This window comes from Malus sylvestris, chromosome 14 (assembly GCF_916048215.2).
Source record: "Malus sylvestris chromosome 14, drMalSylv7.2, whole genome shotgun sequence".
Lineage (NCBI taxonomy): Eukaryota > Viridiplantae > Streptophyta > Magnoliopsida > Rosales > Rosaceae > Malus > Malus sylvestris.
This window is the reverse complement of record NC_062273.1, coordinates 14,049,565-14,069,262: the sequence shown is the minus strand read 5'-3', so window position 1 is coordinate 14,069,262 and position 19,698 is coordinate 14,049,565. Positions and strand designations below refer to the sequence as shown.

General features: G+C 39.8%; 1 protein-coding gene and 1 long non-coding RNA gene across 2 annotated transcripts; both read left to right on the top strand.

The window, feature by feature from the left end:
* The first annotated feature begins 9,608 nt into the window (after positions 1 to 9,608).
* On the top strand, positions 9,609 to 13,774 carry LOC126599814 (remorin 1.4-like). Its single transcript, XM_050266265.1, has 5 exons — positions 9,609 to 9,901; positions 11,085 to 11,108; positions 11,239 to 11,308; positions 11,476 to 11,557; positions 13,326 to 13,774. Exons 1-5 carry the CDS (start codon positions 9,841 to 9,843, stop codon positions 13,524 to 13,526), a joined length of 438 nt encoding a protein of 145 aa, XP_050122222.1. The 5' UTR covers positions 9,609 to 9,840; the 3' UTR covers positions 13,527 to 13,774.
* A 971-nt stretch (positions 13,775 to 14,745) lies between these two features.
* LOC126599816 (uncharacterized) lies at positions 14,746 to 18,863 on the top strand. The gene is made up of 3 exons (XR_007615241.1): positions 14,746 to 16,719; positions 16,886 to 18,026; positions 18,139 to 18,863. It is a non-coding gene; the product is annotated as an uncharacterized LOC126599816 (long non-coding RNA).
* The last annotated feature ends 835 nt before the right edge of the window (positions 18,864 to 19,698 follow it).

Genomic DNA, 19,698 nt, shown 5'->3' with positions numbered 1-19,698 from the left:
ATGCTATTATATTTTCATTCTTTGCCTTGGACCATTTATTGGCGATCATAATAATTTGGCGAATACTTCTAAATCCCATATTGGTCTGCTTATTTCGACAGGAGGCATTCATATATCAAATTCATGCTTTGCAGATGATTGTCTCTTTTCCAGCTCAGGTAAATCTGTTCTTATTAACTCTAGTATTTGTAAGATGCCTAATCACGTTATGTGATGTCTTTCCTGTTCAAAAAAGTTACTTAAAAATTAACGCTATGGCACGTACTTTTTTCTGGGGAAAAGAATTTGGTTCTCATCCTCCTCTTGGTTGAAGTAATGTCTGTTGTCCTAAAAAATTAGGAGGTCTTAGTATTAGGAATATTGAACATTTTAATTATGCAGCTCTGGCTAAGCTAGGATGGAAATACTTACTGGTCCTAATAATTGGTGGGTTAGAATTATAAAGAAAAAATATTTAAAACATATATACCTCTTTTTTTTTTTTTTTTTTAAGTATGTCGTAAGCAAGTAAAACTCCGCCGTGTAAGTTTATCTTACATTGCCGGTCCCAAGCCCGGATAAAGGAGGAGGGGGAGGGCGTCAGGTAGTCGACAACCGGCACTCCATGATCACGTCGAATCCTTATGAAAATGAATTCAGAACGAAATCGCGCTAAAGCTAGGGCGTCACTCGTAAGTGGCGCGCTGTGTGGCCCGAGCACAGTGATAAGTGAGTAAGGGTCGCTGTATCTCCATCGGCACCCGGATGCAGTGTTAAATGAGCAAGGGGGCTATAGAAACTTCTTTTCGAACGACTCCACTCAAAGTTGTTTGGGAGCATATGCTCCTATCAACTTTACACGGGACATACAAAAGAAGTACTTTGATCCTATTAGACGGGGAAGGGTGAAGAAGATAGGACAAAAGGGTAGAGTTCAAGAGAGCAAAATGCGTTTAGGAACGTGGAATATAGGAACCTTGACGGGAAAATCTATGGAAGTAGTAGAAGTTATGGTGAGGAGAAGGATAAATATTATGTGCCTACAAGAAACTAAGTGGGTTGGTCGTAAGCCAAGGATCTAGAAAACTCAGGGTTTAAACTATGGTATTCGGGCACAAATAGAACGAGAAACGGTGTTGGCATCATCGTGGACAAGACCTTGACACAAGATGTTGTAGTGGCAATCAAGATTGTAATAGGACAAGAACTTATCAATGTGATTAGTGCGTACGCACCTCAAGTAGGGTTGGATACGAGTTCGAAGGAGAAATTTTGGGAAGACCTTGGAGACTTGGTGCAAGGAATTGCTCAGACGGATAAGTTATTTATAGGAGGAGATTTAAATGGACACGTGGGTAGGGAGACAGGCAACTATGGAGGTTTTCATGGTGGCCATGGTTTTGGGGAGAGAAACGAGGATGGGGAAGCTATCTTGGATTTTGCAATGGCATATGATCTCTTCTTAGCCAACACCTTCTTTAAGAAGAGAGAAGAACATGTGATCACCTACAAGAGTGGGTCGTCAAAAACACAAATAGATTTTTTTCTAATGAGGAAAGGGGATCGTATAACTTGTAAGGATTGCAAAGTTATACCAGGAGAGAGCGTGGCTAATCAACATCGCTTGTTGGTGATGGATGTACATATCAAAAGAGTGAGAAAAAAGAACAAGACTTGGAAGTGCCCAAGGACTAGATGGTGGAATCTAAAAGAAGAAAAACAAGCCATTTTCAAAGAGAAAGTAATCACCCAGTGTGTGTGGGATAGAGAGGGGGAAGCTAACCAAATGTGGGATTCCATGGCTAGTTGTATCCGAAAAGTAGCAAAAGAGGTATTAGGAGAGTCCAAGGGCTTTGCCCCACACCAAAAGGAATCTTGGTGGTGGAATGAGGAGGTACAAACAAAGGTGAAGGCTAAGAAGGAATGTTGTAAAGCCTTATACAAGGATAGGACCGATGAAAATGGTGAAAGGTATAGAAAAGCGAAGCAAGAGGCGAAGAAAGCTCTGAGAGAAGCTAAGTTAGCGGCTTATGACGATATGTATAAGCGACTAGATACCAAAGAAGGAGAGTTGGATATCTATAAACTAGCTAGAGCAAGGGAAAAGAAGACAAGGGACCTAAACCAAGTGAGGTGCATCAAGGATGAGGATGGAAAGGTTCTTGCTACAGAGAATGCGGTTAAAGACAGATGGAAAGGTTATTTTCATAATCTTTTCAATGAAGGACATGAAAGGAGTGCTTCTTTAGGGGAGTTGAGTAACTCAGAAGAGTGTAGAAACTACTCTTTTTATCGTAGAATCCGGAAGGAAGAAGTGGTTGTAGCTTTGAAGAAGATGAAGCATAGAAAAGCAATAGGCCCAGATGATATACCAATCGAAGTGTGGAAAGTTTTGGGAGAGACAGGTATAACATGGCTCACTGACCTTTTCAATAGGATTTTGAAAACGAAGAAGATGCCAAATGAGTGGCGAATGAGCACTTTGGTGCCTATCTACAAGAATAAGGGCGATGTACAAAATTGCATGAACTATAGGGGTATTAAGCTAATGAGTCATACAATGAAGCTTTGGGAGAGAGTCATTGAGCATAGATTGAGGCAAGAGACACGGGTTTCGGACAACCAATTCGGGTTCATGCCAGGGCGCTCAACCATGGAGGCAATCTATCTCTTACGAAGATTGATGGAAAGATATAGAGATGGGAAAAAGGATTTACACATGGTCTTTATAGATTTGGAAAAAGCGTATGATAGGGTCCCAAGAGACATTCTTTGGAGGATTTTAGAGAAGAAAGGAGTACAAGTAGCATATATCCAAGCTATACAGGATATGTATGAAGGAGCAAAGACTGCCGTAAGAACTCATGAAGGACAAACCGAAAGCTTTCCCATAACTGTAGGATTACATCAAGGCTCATCCTTAAGTCCTTACCTTTTTGCGTTGGTAATGGATGAGTTAACAGGACATATTCAAGATGATATTCCTTGGTGTATGCTTTTCGCAGACGATATAGTGTTGATAGATGAAACTCAGGAAGGGGTAAATGCAAAGCTTAACCTTTGGAGAGAAGTGTTGGAATCTAAAGGTCTTCGCCTAAGCCGATCAAAGACAGAATATATGGAGTGCAAGTTCAGTGCAAATGGAGGCCAAAACGAGTTAGAGGTGAGGATCGGAGATCAAGAAATACCAAAGAGCGACCGTTTTCGTTACCTAGGATCTATCTTGCAAAAGAACGGAGAATTAGATGAAGATCTCAACCATAGAATACAAGCTGGATGGATGAAGTGGAAGAGTGCATCCGGCGTGTTGTGTGACCGCTGTATGCCTCTGAAGCTCAAGGGAAAATTTTATAGGACGGCAATAAGGTCGGCGATGCTGTATGGCACAAAATGTTGGGCAGTGAAGCATCAACACGTACACAAAATGGGTGTAGCGGAGATGAGGATGCTTCGTTGGATGTGTGGGCACACGAGAAAGGATAAGATTAGGAATGAGGATATCCGGGGTAAAGTAGGAGTAGCCGAAATTGAAGGAAAGATGAGAGAAAATCGGTTACGGTGGTTTGGACATGTGCAAAGAAGGCCTACTGACGCTCCGATTAGAAGATGCGACTATAGGACAGAGGTTCAGGGCCGAAGGGGTAGAGGAAGACCTAGGAAAACTTTGGAAGAGACCCTAAGAAAAGACTTAGAGTACTTGGATCTAACGGATGACATGACACAGGACAGAACACAATGGCGTTCTAAGATTCATATAGCCGATCCCACTCAGTGACTTGGATTTTCCAAGTCTCCAACCGAGAAGTTTTCCTCACTCGGGAAATTAAGGGAACATTACCTCAACCTACATGCTCCACTCACAAAGCTTCAACATACAAGCTTCAACAAAAGAAAATTCAAAGAACTTAGCGAAGAAGGCTTTGGTGTATTTAACATAATACGTTGAAATGACGGAAAGCTTATTTATTGATATCCCCGATAAGTTACAAATATGTACATATACTTGAGTCAAAATAAACAAACAAGAGGGAACCTTCACAAAGGTTGCTTAGGAGAAGTCTCAGCAGTCGGTAGAGCCCCAGAAAGAGAAGGCACCGGAGGGGGATCATTCGGAGCCTCAGTACTGGACAAAACCCTAGAAGGAGGAGGCATCAGAGGTTGATCATTTGGAGCTTCATTACGCGGTACAGCCCCAGAAGACGAAGGCAATAAATGCCTTTGGAACAAACCCACAAATCTCTGATGATCAAGTAAAACCTGACCATCAGATTCCTTCATCTGGTCAAGCTTCCTCTTCATGTTTGTAGCATAGTCATGTGCGAGCCGGTGCAACTGTTTATTCTCATGCTTAAGCCCTCTAATTTCCTGTTTGAGACTCATCACTTCAGCCGCCAATGATTCAACTTAGCGGGTTCGAGCAAATAGGTGTTGGGCCATATTAGACACAGAACCTGCACACTGAACACTGAGAGCCAGGGAATCCTTAACAGCCAACTCATCGGACCGTTTGGAAAGTAGTTTGTTATCTTTGGGAGTGAGAAGGTTCCTGGCCACTACCGCAGCGGTCATATCATTCTTCATCACGGAATCCCCAACGGTAAGAGGACCAGTAGGGGAGGCGAAGGATGGGCGCCATATGTTGTCTGGAGAAGGCGGGGCTGCCTCTTCAACAAGGTTCAAGTCAAAACGACGGTCGGAGGGGCCAGACATTTTCAAAGGTGTTGAAGAGAGAAGAGGTCGGACAAATCAAGATCTTAGAAGTGCAAGAATGGAGCTTCTACTGGTGGATATTCAAGTGTGCTTAGGAACTTAATGTCAGCCCCTGTAAAAATCTGCACTCGACGAAGCTTCAGAAATCGAAGAGGCGCCTGCTTAGAAATCGAAGAGGCGTTTGCTTTCTCAAAAGCTGGGCTACTCAGAGACCACGAGGGTCGATCTCAGAAATCGAAGAGGCGTTTGCTTTCTCAAAAGCTGGGCTGCTCAAAGACCACGAATGCCGATCTCAGAAATCGAAGAGGCTTGCTTTCTCAAAAGCTGGGCTGCTAAGAGACCACGAGGGCCGATCTCAGAAATCGAAAAGGCACCTACTTTTCCAGCCTTGTCAGCACCTGTCACACGCACACTCAGTTTTGGGAAATTATGGGCATTCTGTCGAAGATTTCTGGCGAAGTAGAAAGCACATGAATCGTACTGTTCAATCACCCACTTCCCACACGCAACAGTAACTCATGGGTACCACAGATAACTTTGCCAAAGTTCTCTGACAAAGTTGAGACACGTGAAGCTTGCAGCTCCCGCTACATCGCTCTGACCAAGAAGGGTAAAAGAATTGCAAAGAAACAACACTAACAAAGTTTAGACACATAAATTTTGAAGATCTAGCTACCATATTATTACCCACAAGGGTAAAGGAACAGTACCACTGCTGGATAATTGGAAAGTCCCGGTGTGTCAACCTCTGTGCTTCGTGGCAAGGTAGACTAGCAAACATGCCCAACCTTTACTCACATTCGAGAAAACACTCCCAACAGGATTGCTTGCTCCAAAATCGAAGAGGCACCGCCCTCCGAATCTCGAGAGCCAGACTCCCAACATGATTACTTTCTAAAAATCCGAAGAGAGGGTAAAGGAACAGTACCACTGCTGGATAATTGGAAAGTCCCTGTGTGTCAACCTTTGTGCTTCGTGGCAAGGTAGACTAGCAAACATGCCCAACCTTTACTCACATTCGAGAAAACACTCCTAACAAGATTGCTTGCTCCAAAATCGAAGAGGCACCGCCCTCCGAATCTCGAGAGCCAGACTCCCAACATGATTACTTTCTCAAAAATCGAAGAGAGGGTAAAGGAACAGTACCACTGCTGGATAATTGGAAAGTCCCTGTGTGTCAACCTCTGTGCTTCGTGGTAAGGTAGACTAGCAAACATGCCCAACCTTTACTCACATTCGAGAAAACACTCCCAACAAGATTGCTTGCTCCAAAATCGAAGAGGCACCGCCCTCCGAATCTCGAGAGCCAGACTCCCAACATGATTACTTTCTCAAAAATCGAAGAGACACCGCTCTCCGAATCTCGAGAGCCAGACCCCCAGCAGGATTGCTTTCTCAAAAATCGAAGAGGCATCGTTCTCTGAATCTCGAGAGCCAGATCCCCGACAGGATTGCTTGTTCGAAAACCGAAGAGGCACCATTTTCCCAACTTCAAGAGCTGGATCTCCTTGGATAAAGCTTGTCTGTAATCTTCACACGCAACATCAGCTTTCCAGATACCACAGACCACTTTTTCAAAGTGCTTTGACAGAGTTAAAACATGTGAAGCTGGCAGCTCCCACTACCGTGCTATGACCAAGCAGGGTAAAGGAATAGCATTATTACTTGATGTTAGGGAGACTCCTATATATGTCGACCTCCATCCCTAACGGACAGGCAGACCTGCAAAAATGCTCAACCCTTTCTCTTATCTGAGAGGGCACTCCCAACGAAGCCTTTCGAAATATTCAGCTTTCTTTCCCCCCGATAATACCTCTGTAAACAAGCTATACTAGAGCAAGAATATCTCATATCATCAGGGTTAAAAGCAAGAGTATCCCATATCATGCTTTTTCCCTGTCTTTTCCTTTGGCCTTGTTCTTACCTGCAAGACAAGGAGAAAGAGAGCAATCAGTCATCACTTGGAATCAAGCTTCCAGCCAGGAACTGACTGCCTGGAACCCCTTACCTGATTACTTACCTGGCATTGCTCTCGAGTACTCATCTTCAACATCTTATGCTTCTAGGGAAGATACCGCATCTGCCTGAGGAACAAATAGGGCAAGTGAGAAGGATACAAGGAAGCATGTGGAGACAAGCGTAACAGGACACGTGCCGATACATCCACTACTCTGTCAAAAGCAAAAGTATCCCATATCAGTAGGGTTGAACGTACTCTATATTTGATGGACTTGTTTTGACCCTCAAATTCTTCAGTCGGCCTTATACTCTGGAGGAAACCAGAAAACCCTCCAGCCCTGTTCAAGAATAAGCCTGTGGAAAGTTACTTCTTCAAAAGCAAAAGTATCCCATATCATCTCTTCTCATTTTTCTTCTCTTTATCCTTCATGCTGCCTGCAAGATAGGGAGAATGTGAACAATCAGCCGGAGCTCTGATTGCTTACCTTGTCTGTCACCTCTTTCAGCAGATCCCCTAGCCCGGCGACTTGGGGGACTCCTACTACATGGTTTGTATCGCGCTTGACCAAGCCTGAAACTACAACTAAGCTTCAAGTGAAATTGATACATTACCTTGTGCATCTCCACCAGTTACAGATACCACCCCTGGATGGAGGAAGAGTACTTCCAGAGAAGATGCCACATCTACCTATGAGACAGATAAGGCAAGTCAAGATGATACCATACTCCGGTACTTAGAAGTTTCGTGGTTACGAGATCATTCTCCCACAATATTTCCTAATGTCATTTGTACTAAATCATTCACTTGTACTCACTAAAGGAGAGCTTGAACCTATGTACTTGTGTAAACCCTTCACAATTAATGAGTACTCCTCTATTCCGTGGACGTAGCCAATCTGGGTGAACCACGTACATCTTGTGTTTGCTTTCCTATCTCTATCCATTTATATACTTATCCACACTAATGACCGGAGCAATCTAGCGAAGATCACAAAAAGTGACCGTTTTCGCTACCTAGGATCTATCTTGCAAGAGAACGGAGAATTAGATAGAGATCTCAACCATAGAATACAAGCTGGATGGATGAAGTGTAAGAGTGCATCCGGCGTGTTGTGTGACCGTCGTAGGCCACTGAAGCTCAAAGGAAAATTTTATAGGACGGCAATAAGGCCAGCGATGTTGTATGGCACAGAATGTTGGGCGGTGAAGCATCAACACGTACACAAAATGGGTGTAGCGGAGATGAGGATGCTTCGTGGGATGTATGGGCACACGATAAAGGATAAGATTGGGAATGAGGATATCCGAGGTAAAGTAGGAGTAGCCAAAATTGAAGGAAATATGAGAGAAAATCGGTTCCGGTGGTTTGGACATGTGCAAAGAAGGCCTACTGACGCTCCGGTTCGAAAATGTGACTACGGGACAGAGGTTCAGGGCCGAAGGGGTAGAGGAAGACCTAGGAAAACTTTGGAAGAGACCCTAAGAAAAGACTTGAGTACTTGGATCTAACGGAGGACATGACACAAAACCGAGCGCAATGGCGTTCTAGGATTCATATAGCCGACCCCACTTAGACCTAGTTTGGGAGTGAGGTGCTTAAAAAAAAGCACCCATGAAAAAAAGCTGTGAGGGTTTTAGGTGTTTGGTAAACTGAAAAAAAAGGGCTTATTTTGGAAGCTGCTGTGAGAATAAGCTGAAATCAAAGGAAAAAACTGAAGCTGCTATTTGCAGCTTTGGAAAACTGGCTTTTTTTCAAAGCACACGGAGCTACAGTGCTTCTTTAATGAAAAGACCCACTATTAGATTGCTTTTTTTTCCAAAAGCAATTTTACAAAAAAGTTTACCAAACACTCTGCTGATTTATTTCACAGCCGCTTATTCTCACAGCACAGCCGCTTATTCTCACAGCAGTTTTTTTTCAAAGCATAGCAATACCAAACCAGCCCTTAGTGGGAAAAGGCTTTGTTGTTGTTGTTGTTGTTGATGTTGTAAGCAAGTAAACTCAGAGGCTTGGAAAGGAATTATGGAAGTTGGTTCTACTTTACTCAACGGAATGGGATGGATTGTTGGTGATGGTAAGTAGTATATAAAATTTCGGACCTTTAATTTAATTGCGTTTTTCCTTTTCCCTTAATTTCTAGTAGTATTGATTACTCAAAAATGAAACGGTTGCAGATTATATTGAATTAGGACATTGGAATATAATGAAACTAAGAACTATTGTACCAGAGGGGAGTTGGGGCTGCTGTAGGCGTAATCATATGGGAAGGAGGAAGTTTCAGGGGGGCAGCGGCATTGCCTCGGTCAAGCGAGTGGAACTTCTTGCTGTTAGGCAGGCTTGCAACTTGCGAAGACTCTTGGGTGCGTTTAGAGCAACTCCCCCGGCCTATTGGTGCAATTACTGTAATTCATCGGGTCACCGTGTCATGGCCTGTTCTCATCGTCCTGCTGCTCCATTCGCTGGCTTTCATGCTGCTTCTAGCTATGGTGCGGATCCTACTTGGTTCCTTGATACTGGAGCCACTCATCAGATGACCAACCCTGGCAGTTCAAGACCTCCATCCTTATACTAGTAACATTTTTTCTCATAGCGGTACTGTCTCTCTGTCTCTAAGTTTATAAACATCGTTCTACGTATGGGTACTTATTTTTTCATGGTCTTATATCTTGGAGCTCATCTAAACAACTTACGGTTTCAAGTTCCAGCCCCGAATTGGAATACTGTGCTCTTGCTCATGCGTGTGCGGAATCCATCTAGTTATGTTTAGAGACTTGTCTACATTTAATTCCACCTATTGGAAATGCGCAAAGAATGCTAAATAATTCCATCTACCCAGAGTCCAAAATTTAGGAAAACGCAATTTTTAGAGTTTGCATGTACCTCCAGAAGAAGTTGATGGTTTAGATTAATTTTAGGTCTCTTAATTTCAAACTAAATATTCTAAATTGTTTTCTTATTATCTTCTCTCAGATCACCCATAACAAAAGAAGAAGAGAAAGAAAGCAGAGCTAATAATGAAGCGCCTGAGAAATTATTTTCTTAGGCCGTCGGGTTTCTCTTCATTGTTTCTCTGATCTAAATTAATTTACTACAAAGGTGGGTAACACACATTGGGGTGCATCTAACTTTTAAGTTCATAGCACACTCTTTAGAATACGACCCATAATCTGGTTGCCTTGGCCAAAATCTCCATGGCGAGCCCAGCGCCAACAACACCAGAAAAAGAAAAGGCTGTTCCTGCAAAAGTTGAAAGTAATCTCTCTCTCTCTCTCTCTTTCTCTCTCTCTCTCTCTCTCATATTCAATGCTTAATGTGTTTTATCGTTAGATTTGATTTTCATAACAGTTTGAATAATTTATTTCTCTCTCATATTCAATGCTTAATGTGTTTTAACGGTTAGATTTGATTTTCATAACAGTTTGAATAATTTATTTTTAATTTCAATCATTCATTTACCGTATCAATCAATGTTGTAGCATTGAAATTAGTTTTTCCTTATGCTCCTATTTTCTTAGAGATTTTTCTTATTTTAATTCCTAATTTATGTATGAATGTTATAATGTTGTTTTTCAAAAAATAAACTATTGTATATTGGCCATCTGAGGAGAAATTCTTGATATGCCACTGTGTTATGTCCCTTTACCTCAAATTTAAGTGCAAAACTAGAGTTACAAGTTTCTATAAAATTTTAAAGCTCCTGTGATACAATGCAAAACCATTTGTTATATAGGTAGTTTCAAAACATTTCTATCTTTTCTTTTGCCCCTTTTTTTAGTTTTTTATTGTAATTAAGAGCGAGTCTATATGACAAACAAGGGAAATAGATCAAGAATGATAAAAGTGGTGATAAAATTTAGGAATAAAACGTTAATCTATATGTGTAGTTTTTTTTTTCTTTTCATTTCTACAATTTTTTTTGTCACTTTATTCTTCTTTTTCTTTTTATATGATCCGTCACGAGTCGGGTGGTGCATATACATGTAAGTTGGTATATGATAGCACTACATTAAGAAGTTGTTGAGAGTATCCATCCTACTTGGGAAAGAAAGAACCTTGTATATGGTTATAAGTAATTGATTTATATTTCATATCTTGCCAATTGATTTTAAGGTGGAACTCAACTACCTTCATAATATCAGAGCATGTTGTTCGGCATGTAAAGCTCAATGGGACACATACTTCACGTCATCTAATTTGTGTTGTTCACGTGCTATGCTTGAAAATTCGTCACACATTAGGGGCATCTTGAGAGTATATTATTCCACATCAAAGAAAGAAATTACCTTGCATGTGCTCATAAATAATTGAACTGCTCCCTACGTTGTCAATTAATTTTATGATGGAACATATTTCATTTAGTAGGTAGCTAGGTCATCATGTATCATGAACACAACTTCTAATTATGGATTTTTTTTTTTTTTTTCTGTTTACGCAGAGGATGCAGGTTTGATTAGAAAAGGTAATTGGTCGGGCACACTTTGAAGTTTCTTATTTTATTCCTGCTTTACGTAGTGATTTGATTATTTAATTAACGAACAGTTTATTCCCTCAACTTCGTACTTATATCATTTCTTGTGCTTGCACAACAGTTTTGTCAATCAAGTCATTGGGTTTAATCAAAGCATGGGAAGAAAGCGAGAAAACAAAAGTAGATAACAAGTAAAACATTCAAAACCATTTCAGCTTTTTAGCACATTTGCTAATTTGATAGGAGAAACATGGCACATTTATACAACGTAATTAATATAGATTATTATCCATTCATTAACAGCTAAACTTTTAAAATCCATTGTTTAACTTAACTAATTATTCAAATTGTTGAACAGAGCAAAGAAAAAGTTTTCTAATGTTGTGGCTTGGGAGCTAAGCAAGCAAGCAACCATTGATGCACGTCAAAAGAAATATGAGGTAATTGATAGGACTATTTTGAATTAGAGAAATTTCCTATACCATTTTCTTTATCATGCACATTCATATTTATGTTTTGTCTCTTCATTTATAAGTGAGAGGTCTTAAGTTTGATTTTCACCAAAGACGAGTTTGAACTACATTACTACTAGCCTATTGTGAGGCTAAGCCCACTTCTCCTCCTCTCCTTAGTGTAGATAATATTATTTGTTCAAAAAATATATATTGATGTTTTATCCTTATTAGATTAATAAAGTAAATTTAATGGATAGAAATAAACACATGTATAGAAGGAGAAAATTGTGTGCAAAAATCACTTCTCTTGATAAGGATTGCACGATACTGTGGTTACCCGTACGGTGTTAGAGATGCAACGGTAGTTATAGTAGGTTTGCCCACTGGGTGACGAAATTATAGGGTCTTCTTGGACAGACCATCACATTCCTATGACCCACACATAAAAATCCTATCTAAGAACCATAATAATTATTTTACTCTTAAATGGTAGGGATGCTCAGTATAATATTAATTGTCATTAGATAAGTTTAAATTTTGAAATTTACATTGTAAATAAATTAAAGCATACTTATTAACGATAATCAATATAGTGGTGGTATTCACTAACAGTTTAGATTAGTGAACAAAAACGCACTCAGGCACACCTGTTGCATTATGACCCCACTCACTTCTCTTTTGATCCCACCAAATGAATCTTGACCGGACATAGCCCATTGTGCGGGCGCCCGCACCAAAAGTCTCTAATATCGGGTGCCAACTGCCCAACCCTACTTTGGATTGAACACATATTTAAAAGCTTGTTAGTCACCAAATGAGCTAACTTATGAGAATATTTTTTTTTTTTTTTTTAAGGAAGACTATATATTATTGACTTGAAACTGAAGGTTACATCATATCTTGGACAATGAGATTCTAAATAAGGTCAGGGGATCCTTGAACCAAACTATCACATTGCCAATTGAAGTAGCAAACTGAGCCAATCTATGAGCTATTCCATTATATGTTCTAGAGACGTGTAGAAACTTAGCAGGGTGTAGAGTTTTCGCAATCTGAAAAGCATCCTCTGCTAATAAACCCTAAGCCACATCAGATATGAATACATTGTAAGCATAGAATTCACAAACACCAAGACCAAAGCATGAATTACAACCTCGAGAGAATTAATCAATTATGTGTATAAGAAAACTAGGAAGAAAAGCATACCTGCAGCACCACCAGAACTCGAAGCCATAGTAGCAAGCTCTCAGTGATCCTTCTCTTCTCTTGCAGATTATCAAAGGCTCGACTTACAGATAGGTTTTAGTCCAGTACGAGCGTGTGTTCTGTGAGAAGAGAGGTCACCATATATATACATATAGACTTTACCAAACAAGACTAGGATTCCCTATCAAAATCCATATAGGAAACAAATCCTTGTTTCCGTGTCCTATAAAACTGATCTTAATGCTATACAAAATCCTTCTTTGTCAACGATCACCATTCCTTTCATCAACAAGACTTTCCATCAAATTGAATACCTATAAGCGGTCCTAAAACTTCTCTATCTCATGCTCATATTCTTGCATACATAACATAACAAATGAAATTTAATGCCACATCAGTTGGAACTCGAGAAATTTTAAGTCCATAATTTAGTCTTCTTATGAGTTTTGAGGTTTTATATATGCTTCATTATATCTTAGTAGTATATATATTAACTACGAAGGATGCTGATTATCGTTGCTTTCTAAATATGTCTAATGTTTGGCAGCAAAAACTAGAAAAGAAGAAGGCTTTGTACGTTGAAAAGATGCAAAACAAACTAGCTGAAATCCATAAGGCAGCAGAAGAGAAGAGGGCGATGGTTGTAGAGGGGAAAAGGATAGAACATAATAAGGTGGGCAAGAAGGCTGACGATTTCCGTGAAGTAGGGCTTGTACCAAAGAAAATCCTACCATGTTTTAACTATTGAATCAATTTTTAGTTTCCTAAGAGTAGTTCCACCCGTTTTAAGAGGGCAAGAGCAAGGCAAGGGCTAGAGCATGTGAATTGCTCTTGCAATTCACTCTGAATAGTATTTGCATTTGTGCAACTCCACCCATTGAGCAAGGGCAAAGGGTGATTACTATTCACAAATTATTTTTTTATGCCTTGTAAATGTGTTTAAGTGTGAACTTTGTAAGTTTTTTCTTTTAAAATAAACTCCATATTTAACTCCAATTTCAAATGAAGAGCAAAGCATAGCATTACAACATAGTACAATATTAAAATATTATTATTCTCAGTAGCCTATAACCTAGGGCATCCAAAGCGTGGTCCTAGTAGTTGCTAAAGATTGAACCACATTTGTGCTTGTAGTAGTTGAAAAAAGAATTGTGAAACAACATAATAATTTAATTAATCAAATGATTACTTTTAATCACCGAAAGGTCCAAATAAGAACATGTTAATTATATTTGAAATTTATTAATAGTAAAATGTTGTTACCTTATTGGCTAGATTATTGTCACTTCCATAAATTGCTTCTGCCTTTGTGACGGCTTCTTGCCAAGATTTCAACTCTTTATGTGGATGTTTGTACCTACTCGACAGAGATTGCTTGGTCTGGGATGTGCTTCGAATCTTCTCGACAAATTGTGCATGAATCTTCTTCAACATTTGTTGCACCACTTTCCCTCTTCAATTTGGCCCACTAGTGGTGGTTTTTGAGTTAAAGGGCATGCTTTAAGCCTTTACCCTTGCTATCCATCTAGAGTAGTTTCGGTTGTATGCCATTAGGTCCCTATAGACAAGGGGACAAGTGAATCATCATCAATGCTTGAAGATGCTCTAATACTAGTTTATTTTAGCATATAACATGTGACAATATGGTATTGGGCATAACAGTTATGTGTTACACCATGTACCTTAAAATATTGTATTTTATTCTTAAACCATGTGAATTGACCAAATTACCCTTGGATGGGTGTCTTGAGAAATTTTTAAGCCTTGACTCGAACTTCAATTTCTTATACTTTCTTAGTCTTCATAAATATTCATGTCATTCGAATGAGATCGGAAACAAAATTTAAATCAACATGAAGGTCAATTTGTAAATTTACAACTATGGAAAGACAAATTTGTAATTCACTTTAAGTATTTTGAAGTGGGGTTATACCCACTCTCGGCCTCTCATCCCTCACTTCATGTTGCTCTCTATCTAAACTCTCTCCCTCTTTGCAACTCACTCTCTCTAGCACCAAGAAAAACCCTCACCACTCACGATTCCGACCAAAACTCAACCCCAATACTGTAGATTTGGAATCCTTGAGACCTTGGGAGTTCGAATATGGTCATGCATGCATCAACGGGGCATCATAGAGTGCTCTACCATTGAAGCCGATAGCCCAAGCACTTAAACTCAAACCCAGGTAAGGTTTTCTATCTTATCTTCGAATCCCTGAGTCATGTATGTGATGTGATTTTGGTGGTGAATGCGAGGGTTCAAACATCTATTATTCCTTTGTGCATGCGTCCCCGCACCGGCGACTAACTTCGGTGTAAAACCGTTGAGTTCGAAGCCACTTGAGGTGACATTCTCTGTGTTTTAATTCGTGTGGACTTGAGGATGAATTGTAGGTGCTTTCGAGTTGAGATCGAAGACCCTACCTGTGCATGCACTGTGTTTCCGTTTTCCAAAATCCAGCGAGCTACTCAAAGCCAAACTCATCGAATCCCAGGTGGATTCGACCTCTCCTTCTCCTAAAATAGCATTGGGTAAGTTCCTAAGCTTCTTTAAACAAAAGGTGAGTGGACCATAATTTATATTAATACTACCAATAAGAAAACCATTGACTTTCTGAACATACTATCCATCTGTTTTGAAAACGTATATAATACTACATATAGGTTTTGATAAAACTCTAACATGCCAAAAATGTTCGTAGCAATAAAATCATCTCTAGAAGTGGTATCGAAGTGCTTGAAGGCAAAACTCAATAATCTCATAACTCAAATCAATGGTATAGTCAACTAGGGGTATCATAATCACCCGAAGGCATAACATGTCCATCACCTGGAGGTGAAGCTGTAAGAAACTGGGCTACTCTACAGGGAAGCTGCTTGAACTAGAGAGGATTGGATCACTTCCAACCGATGCACCTAAACACAAATAGAAAGCATTTAATAAAACTCTACCAAAACAATGGAATTTAGGAAAACGGACAACAAATTTGGATTTGGCACGTTAAAAAACCTAAGGAGGAGGAGGGACCTTGGGTTCCCCCACATGCCACCATGGGACGGCGGCACGAGAGACCACACACTGCCACATGCCGAGATAGGTCGTTGGAAAATTCACGGGCGGCGAAGCACAGTACCTCCAGTGGAAGCGCATGTGCTCCAAGTGTCGGCCAGGGCATCTCCCACGCGTGGACCCACACGCGACCCACGCACTAACCATGGAAATTTGTATCAGGCTTGGGTCGGGTCTGGGTCTGATCTGGGCTTGGGTTGCTGGGTTGGGCCTGGGTTGGATCCAGTTTAGATTCGTGTTCTGGGTGAGTTGGGTTGGACCAAGTTAGGGTTAATGGGCCAAGGGTTATAGGATTGGGCTTTAGTTATTGGGTTTGCATTGCCTAAAGGTTTGGCAAAACTAGTGTCGGACAGCTTCATTAGTCACGGCTAGTGCTAGTGTGTGATGTTATATGTTTCTTCACTGGCGTAACCGAGAGTCGTACAGCTTCACTTTCAGATGATGGGGCCTACCATGTTTCTTCACTAGCGTAACCCAATGTCATACAGCTTCACCTTCAAGTGATGGACAAATACTGCCTTCGGGCGACTATGATACCCCTAGTGAGTACATCTTTGATGAGATTTATGGATTTGCCTTCGGGCGGTGATATCACCATTATTGAGCATTGTTTTACACGTACATGTTTGTAGGAACATTTTCATGGCATGCTAGAGTTTTAAAAAAACCTACTATGTAGTACTATATATGTGTTTCCAAAACAGGGGGTTAGTATGTTCAGAAAGAAAATGGTTTTCTTATTGTTAGTATTAGTATTATAAACTTTGGTCCACTCATCCTTTTGTTTTGTGCCCCCTTCAAGAGTTAGAATTAAGGCATTCAATCTCGGCGTCAGGGCACTTTCGCATAGGTATCTTCGAGTCTCCTCTATGTAAGACCCGTTTCTTTGTCCGTACGTTTTTATGGTAATTCTTTCACATTATTCTTGATTAGTTGTATGCTCTGAACACGGTTCTACACCCCCTTAAATTAATGAATATTGGTTAAGAAATATGTTGAATTCAAGGAGGTCTTAATCGATTTCTGGAATTTAATAGCTATTGCTGGCGACAAACGGTGATGAATGGCAATAAATGGCAGTGAACGGTGACAGCCACCGTTAGAATTGACGACGTAGACTGCTATTCTATTAGAGTTAACAGAATCAGCTAAAGGTATATTCTGTTGACCCTTATAATATTTTCTGACGACCGATGCGTGGCACCAGCAAAGACATGTTCGCCAACAATGATGAAACGATGATGGCGCGTGGCCGAAGCACAACAATGTGTGGCGGCGTGTGCAGGACCCGAGACTTATCCTAAGGTTTTTGTATGTTCTGAGTCACGTGCTGCCCTCCGTTTGTGCAAATTCAAAGCCTAAATGGAAGCTATGGATTAAATTTCATAAATTGACCATTAAAGCTCATTTTAAGCTATATGTCAAATTCACAAGTTTAGTACATATTAAAAAGGAACCAGGCAATGAGCTTAACGAGGAAGGACGCTCTACTTACCTGTGAGTGACCTACTTGAAAACTAAATGTTTTTAAATAAACTATTATTATATGTTGATGCATATTAATATTATTACAAAAGTGGCTTATTGTGTCGGTGGTTGGTGTCGATTTTATATAAAATACTGGCGGATAAGACATTTCCGACACCCTCCTTACATGGTGTCAGAATTGTTGTCAGGTATAAGCGACATAAACTGTCTACGTTGCTTATAACTGACCTAGCTTTTAATATTTTTAAATGGTGGTGTCGTATAAAAAGAAAACATTGTCGCTTTCAACCAAAATAAAGTTAGTGTTGGTAAAAACGAAACACATGTCGCTTCTACCCGACACTAATAAATATTTTTTAAATATTTTAAAACTTCATGTCGATTGTAGCCGACAGGTTGGTGTTTCTATTTTTTTAAATACTTATCTTGCATGACAAAAGGCTCCCTCTTTCAAAAAGAGGATGCTAGTCTCCCTCTTTCAAAAGGCTCACCTCCCTCATTTATCTCTCCCTTCTTCCAAGAACACCCTAAAACCGCAGCTCTTCTCTGCACATTTTCTCAAACCCTAACCTTTGTTTCTGCAAACCAAACCTTAATCTTCCATAATCAACCCATAAGACCTCACAGCCATGAATTTACTGCATCACCAGAAGGGTAGCAGCACCAATCTTGGTGCAGACGCACTCAGAGGTAAACTTCTCACCCTGCCTTGCCTGTTCATGTACTCAGGTTCACGGATTGAAATATGCCATACAAGATAAAACATCTTCAACTCCTCATGCTTGTGTTGTTTCTTTTGCAGGGACCTGAGATTTGTATTTAAAAAAAAAAAAAAAAGACGATGCAACCACTAGTACAGCCCCAAATCGCCTCTCAAGGAAAAACCACTATGGAGTTGTCTTCGTTCTAGATCCATCATTTAAAGGTATAACAACAAAATCTATTCTAATTGGATGATTTGGAGGTGAAAGGTAGGAAGAATAAGTGGAACTCTTGATGTTTTTACAACCTTTCGCGTAGTTATTAATGTGTGAATGCTAAGCAGTCTAATGCATGACTACTAAAGCTATCATCTCCATTGAGCTCCTCTTTTATGTTCTTGTTCAATAAGATCAACAGTTCGAAAATCCATATAAAAATTCATGCTAAAGAGCAAGGACACTGGAAATCTCAAATCCATAATTTTTGAAAGGTATAAAACCTGAGTTTAATCTATAGAGATTAGAGCTCTAATGTTAAAGTAGTAATGTATTGGAGCACTGATCTGATGGCAAGCATGACAGCATGGAGCTGCCAGTATTATATATGGCAGCATGGAGCTACATAATCTGTGGTCTTTAACAAAGGCAAGCACAGGAACGCATCATGGCAGCTGCTAGTATTATATGCAAGCATGGAGCTGATTAGTATTATATGTAATTGTTAGTTTTTTTATCTTCATCTTGTAACCGGTTCTCTAATAGCTCTTATATATGTGTTATTTGTACTTCCTTATTTATATGAAATAGAATACATTTTAACAAGAAATTCTACACCAAAGACCCCAGTTGAATTTTTGAATAAATTAAATCTGTGAAGTTTGCATCTCATGTACCATCTGTGTAGGAATGCATGATAATTATTTTATTTATTTAGATGTTGGGTAATTTCGGTTAGGACTGACAATAGATTGAGTATTTTATTTGTTAGCTGCCACGTGATGTCGGTATGATCGCCATCATGTCAGAATTTATTTTATATTACTTTACTTCTTGGTGGTGGATTAAGGAAACTAACCGACATCAATACCCTTTTCGTGACGTTAGCAATGGTGTTGGTTCCCCTATTTGACATTGCATGACTTGATGTGGATTTTTACCATAAATCTGACACTAATTAGTGTTTCTTGTCGGTTTTCACACCGCCAGATATAGTCTCTTTTGTAGTAGTGTTGTTAGTCTTCGATGAGTCTTAAGTATGATTAGTTTAAATGATATCTTAAGACTATTGGTGATTTATTTTCACCACATGATTATCATACATGATGTATAGCTAGCTACGGCTGTAGGTTCATTGCAGGTACTGATATTTCTAGTAGAGGTTTGATTCGCTAGTGGAGGCTAGTCATAGATCAAGTAGATGCAATTTCACCTGCTTGCTATACAACTTGATTTACTTTGATTGTGTGATTGATACTATTTTCTTTGATATGACGAGCTTGTGATATGAATCGGGTTACTATTAATTATGGTAGTACTATATGTATGTAGTTTTGACTATATTGTGATTTCAGAACGGGGGTTATTATTTTCGAATGATTTTAACTAGATAAACTTGATCCACTCACACTTTGTTTTTCAACCCCTTAGGACATAGCAAGAAC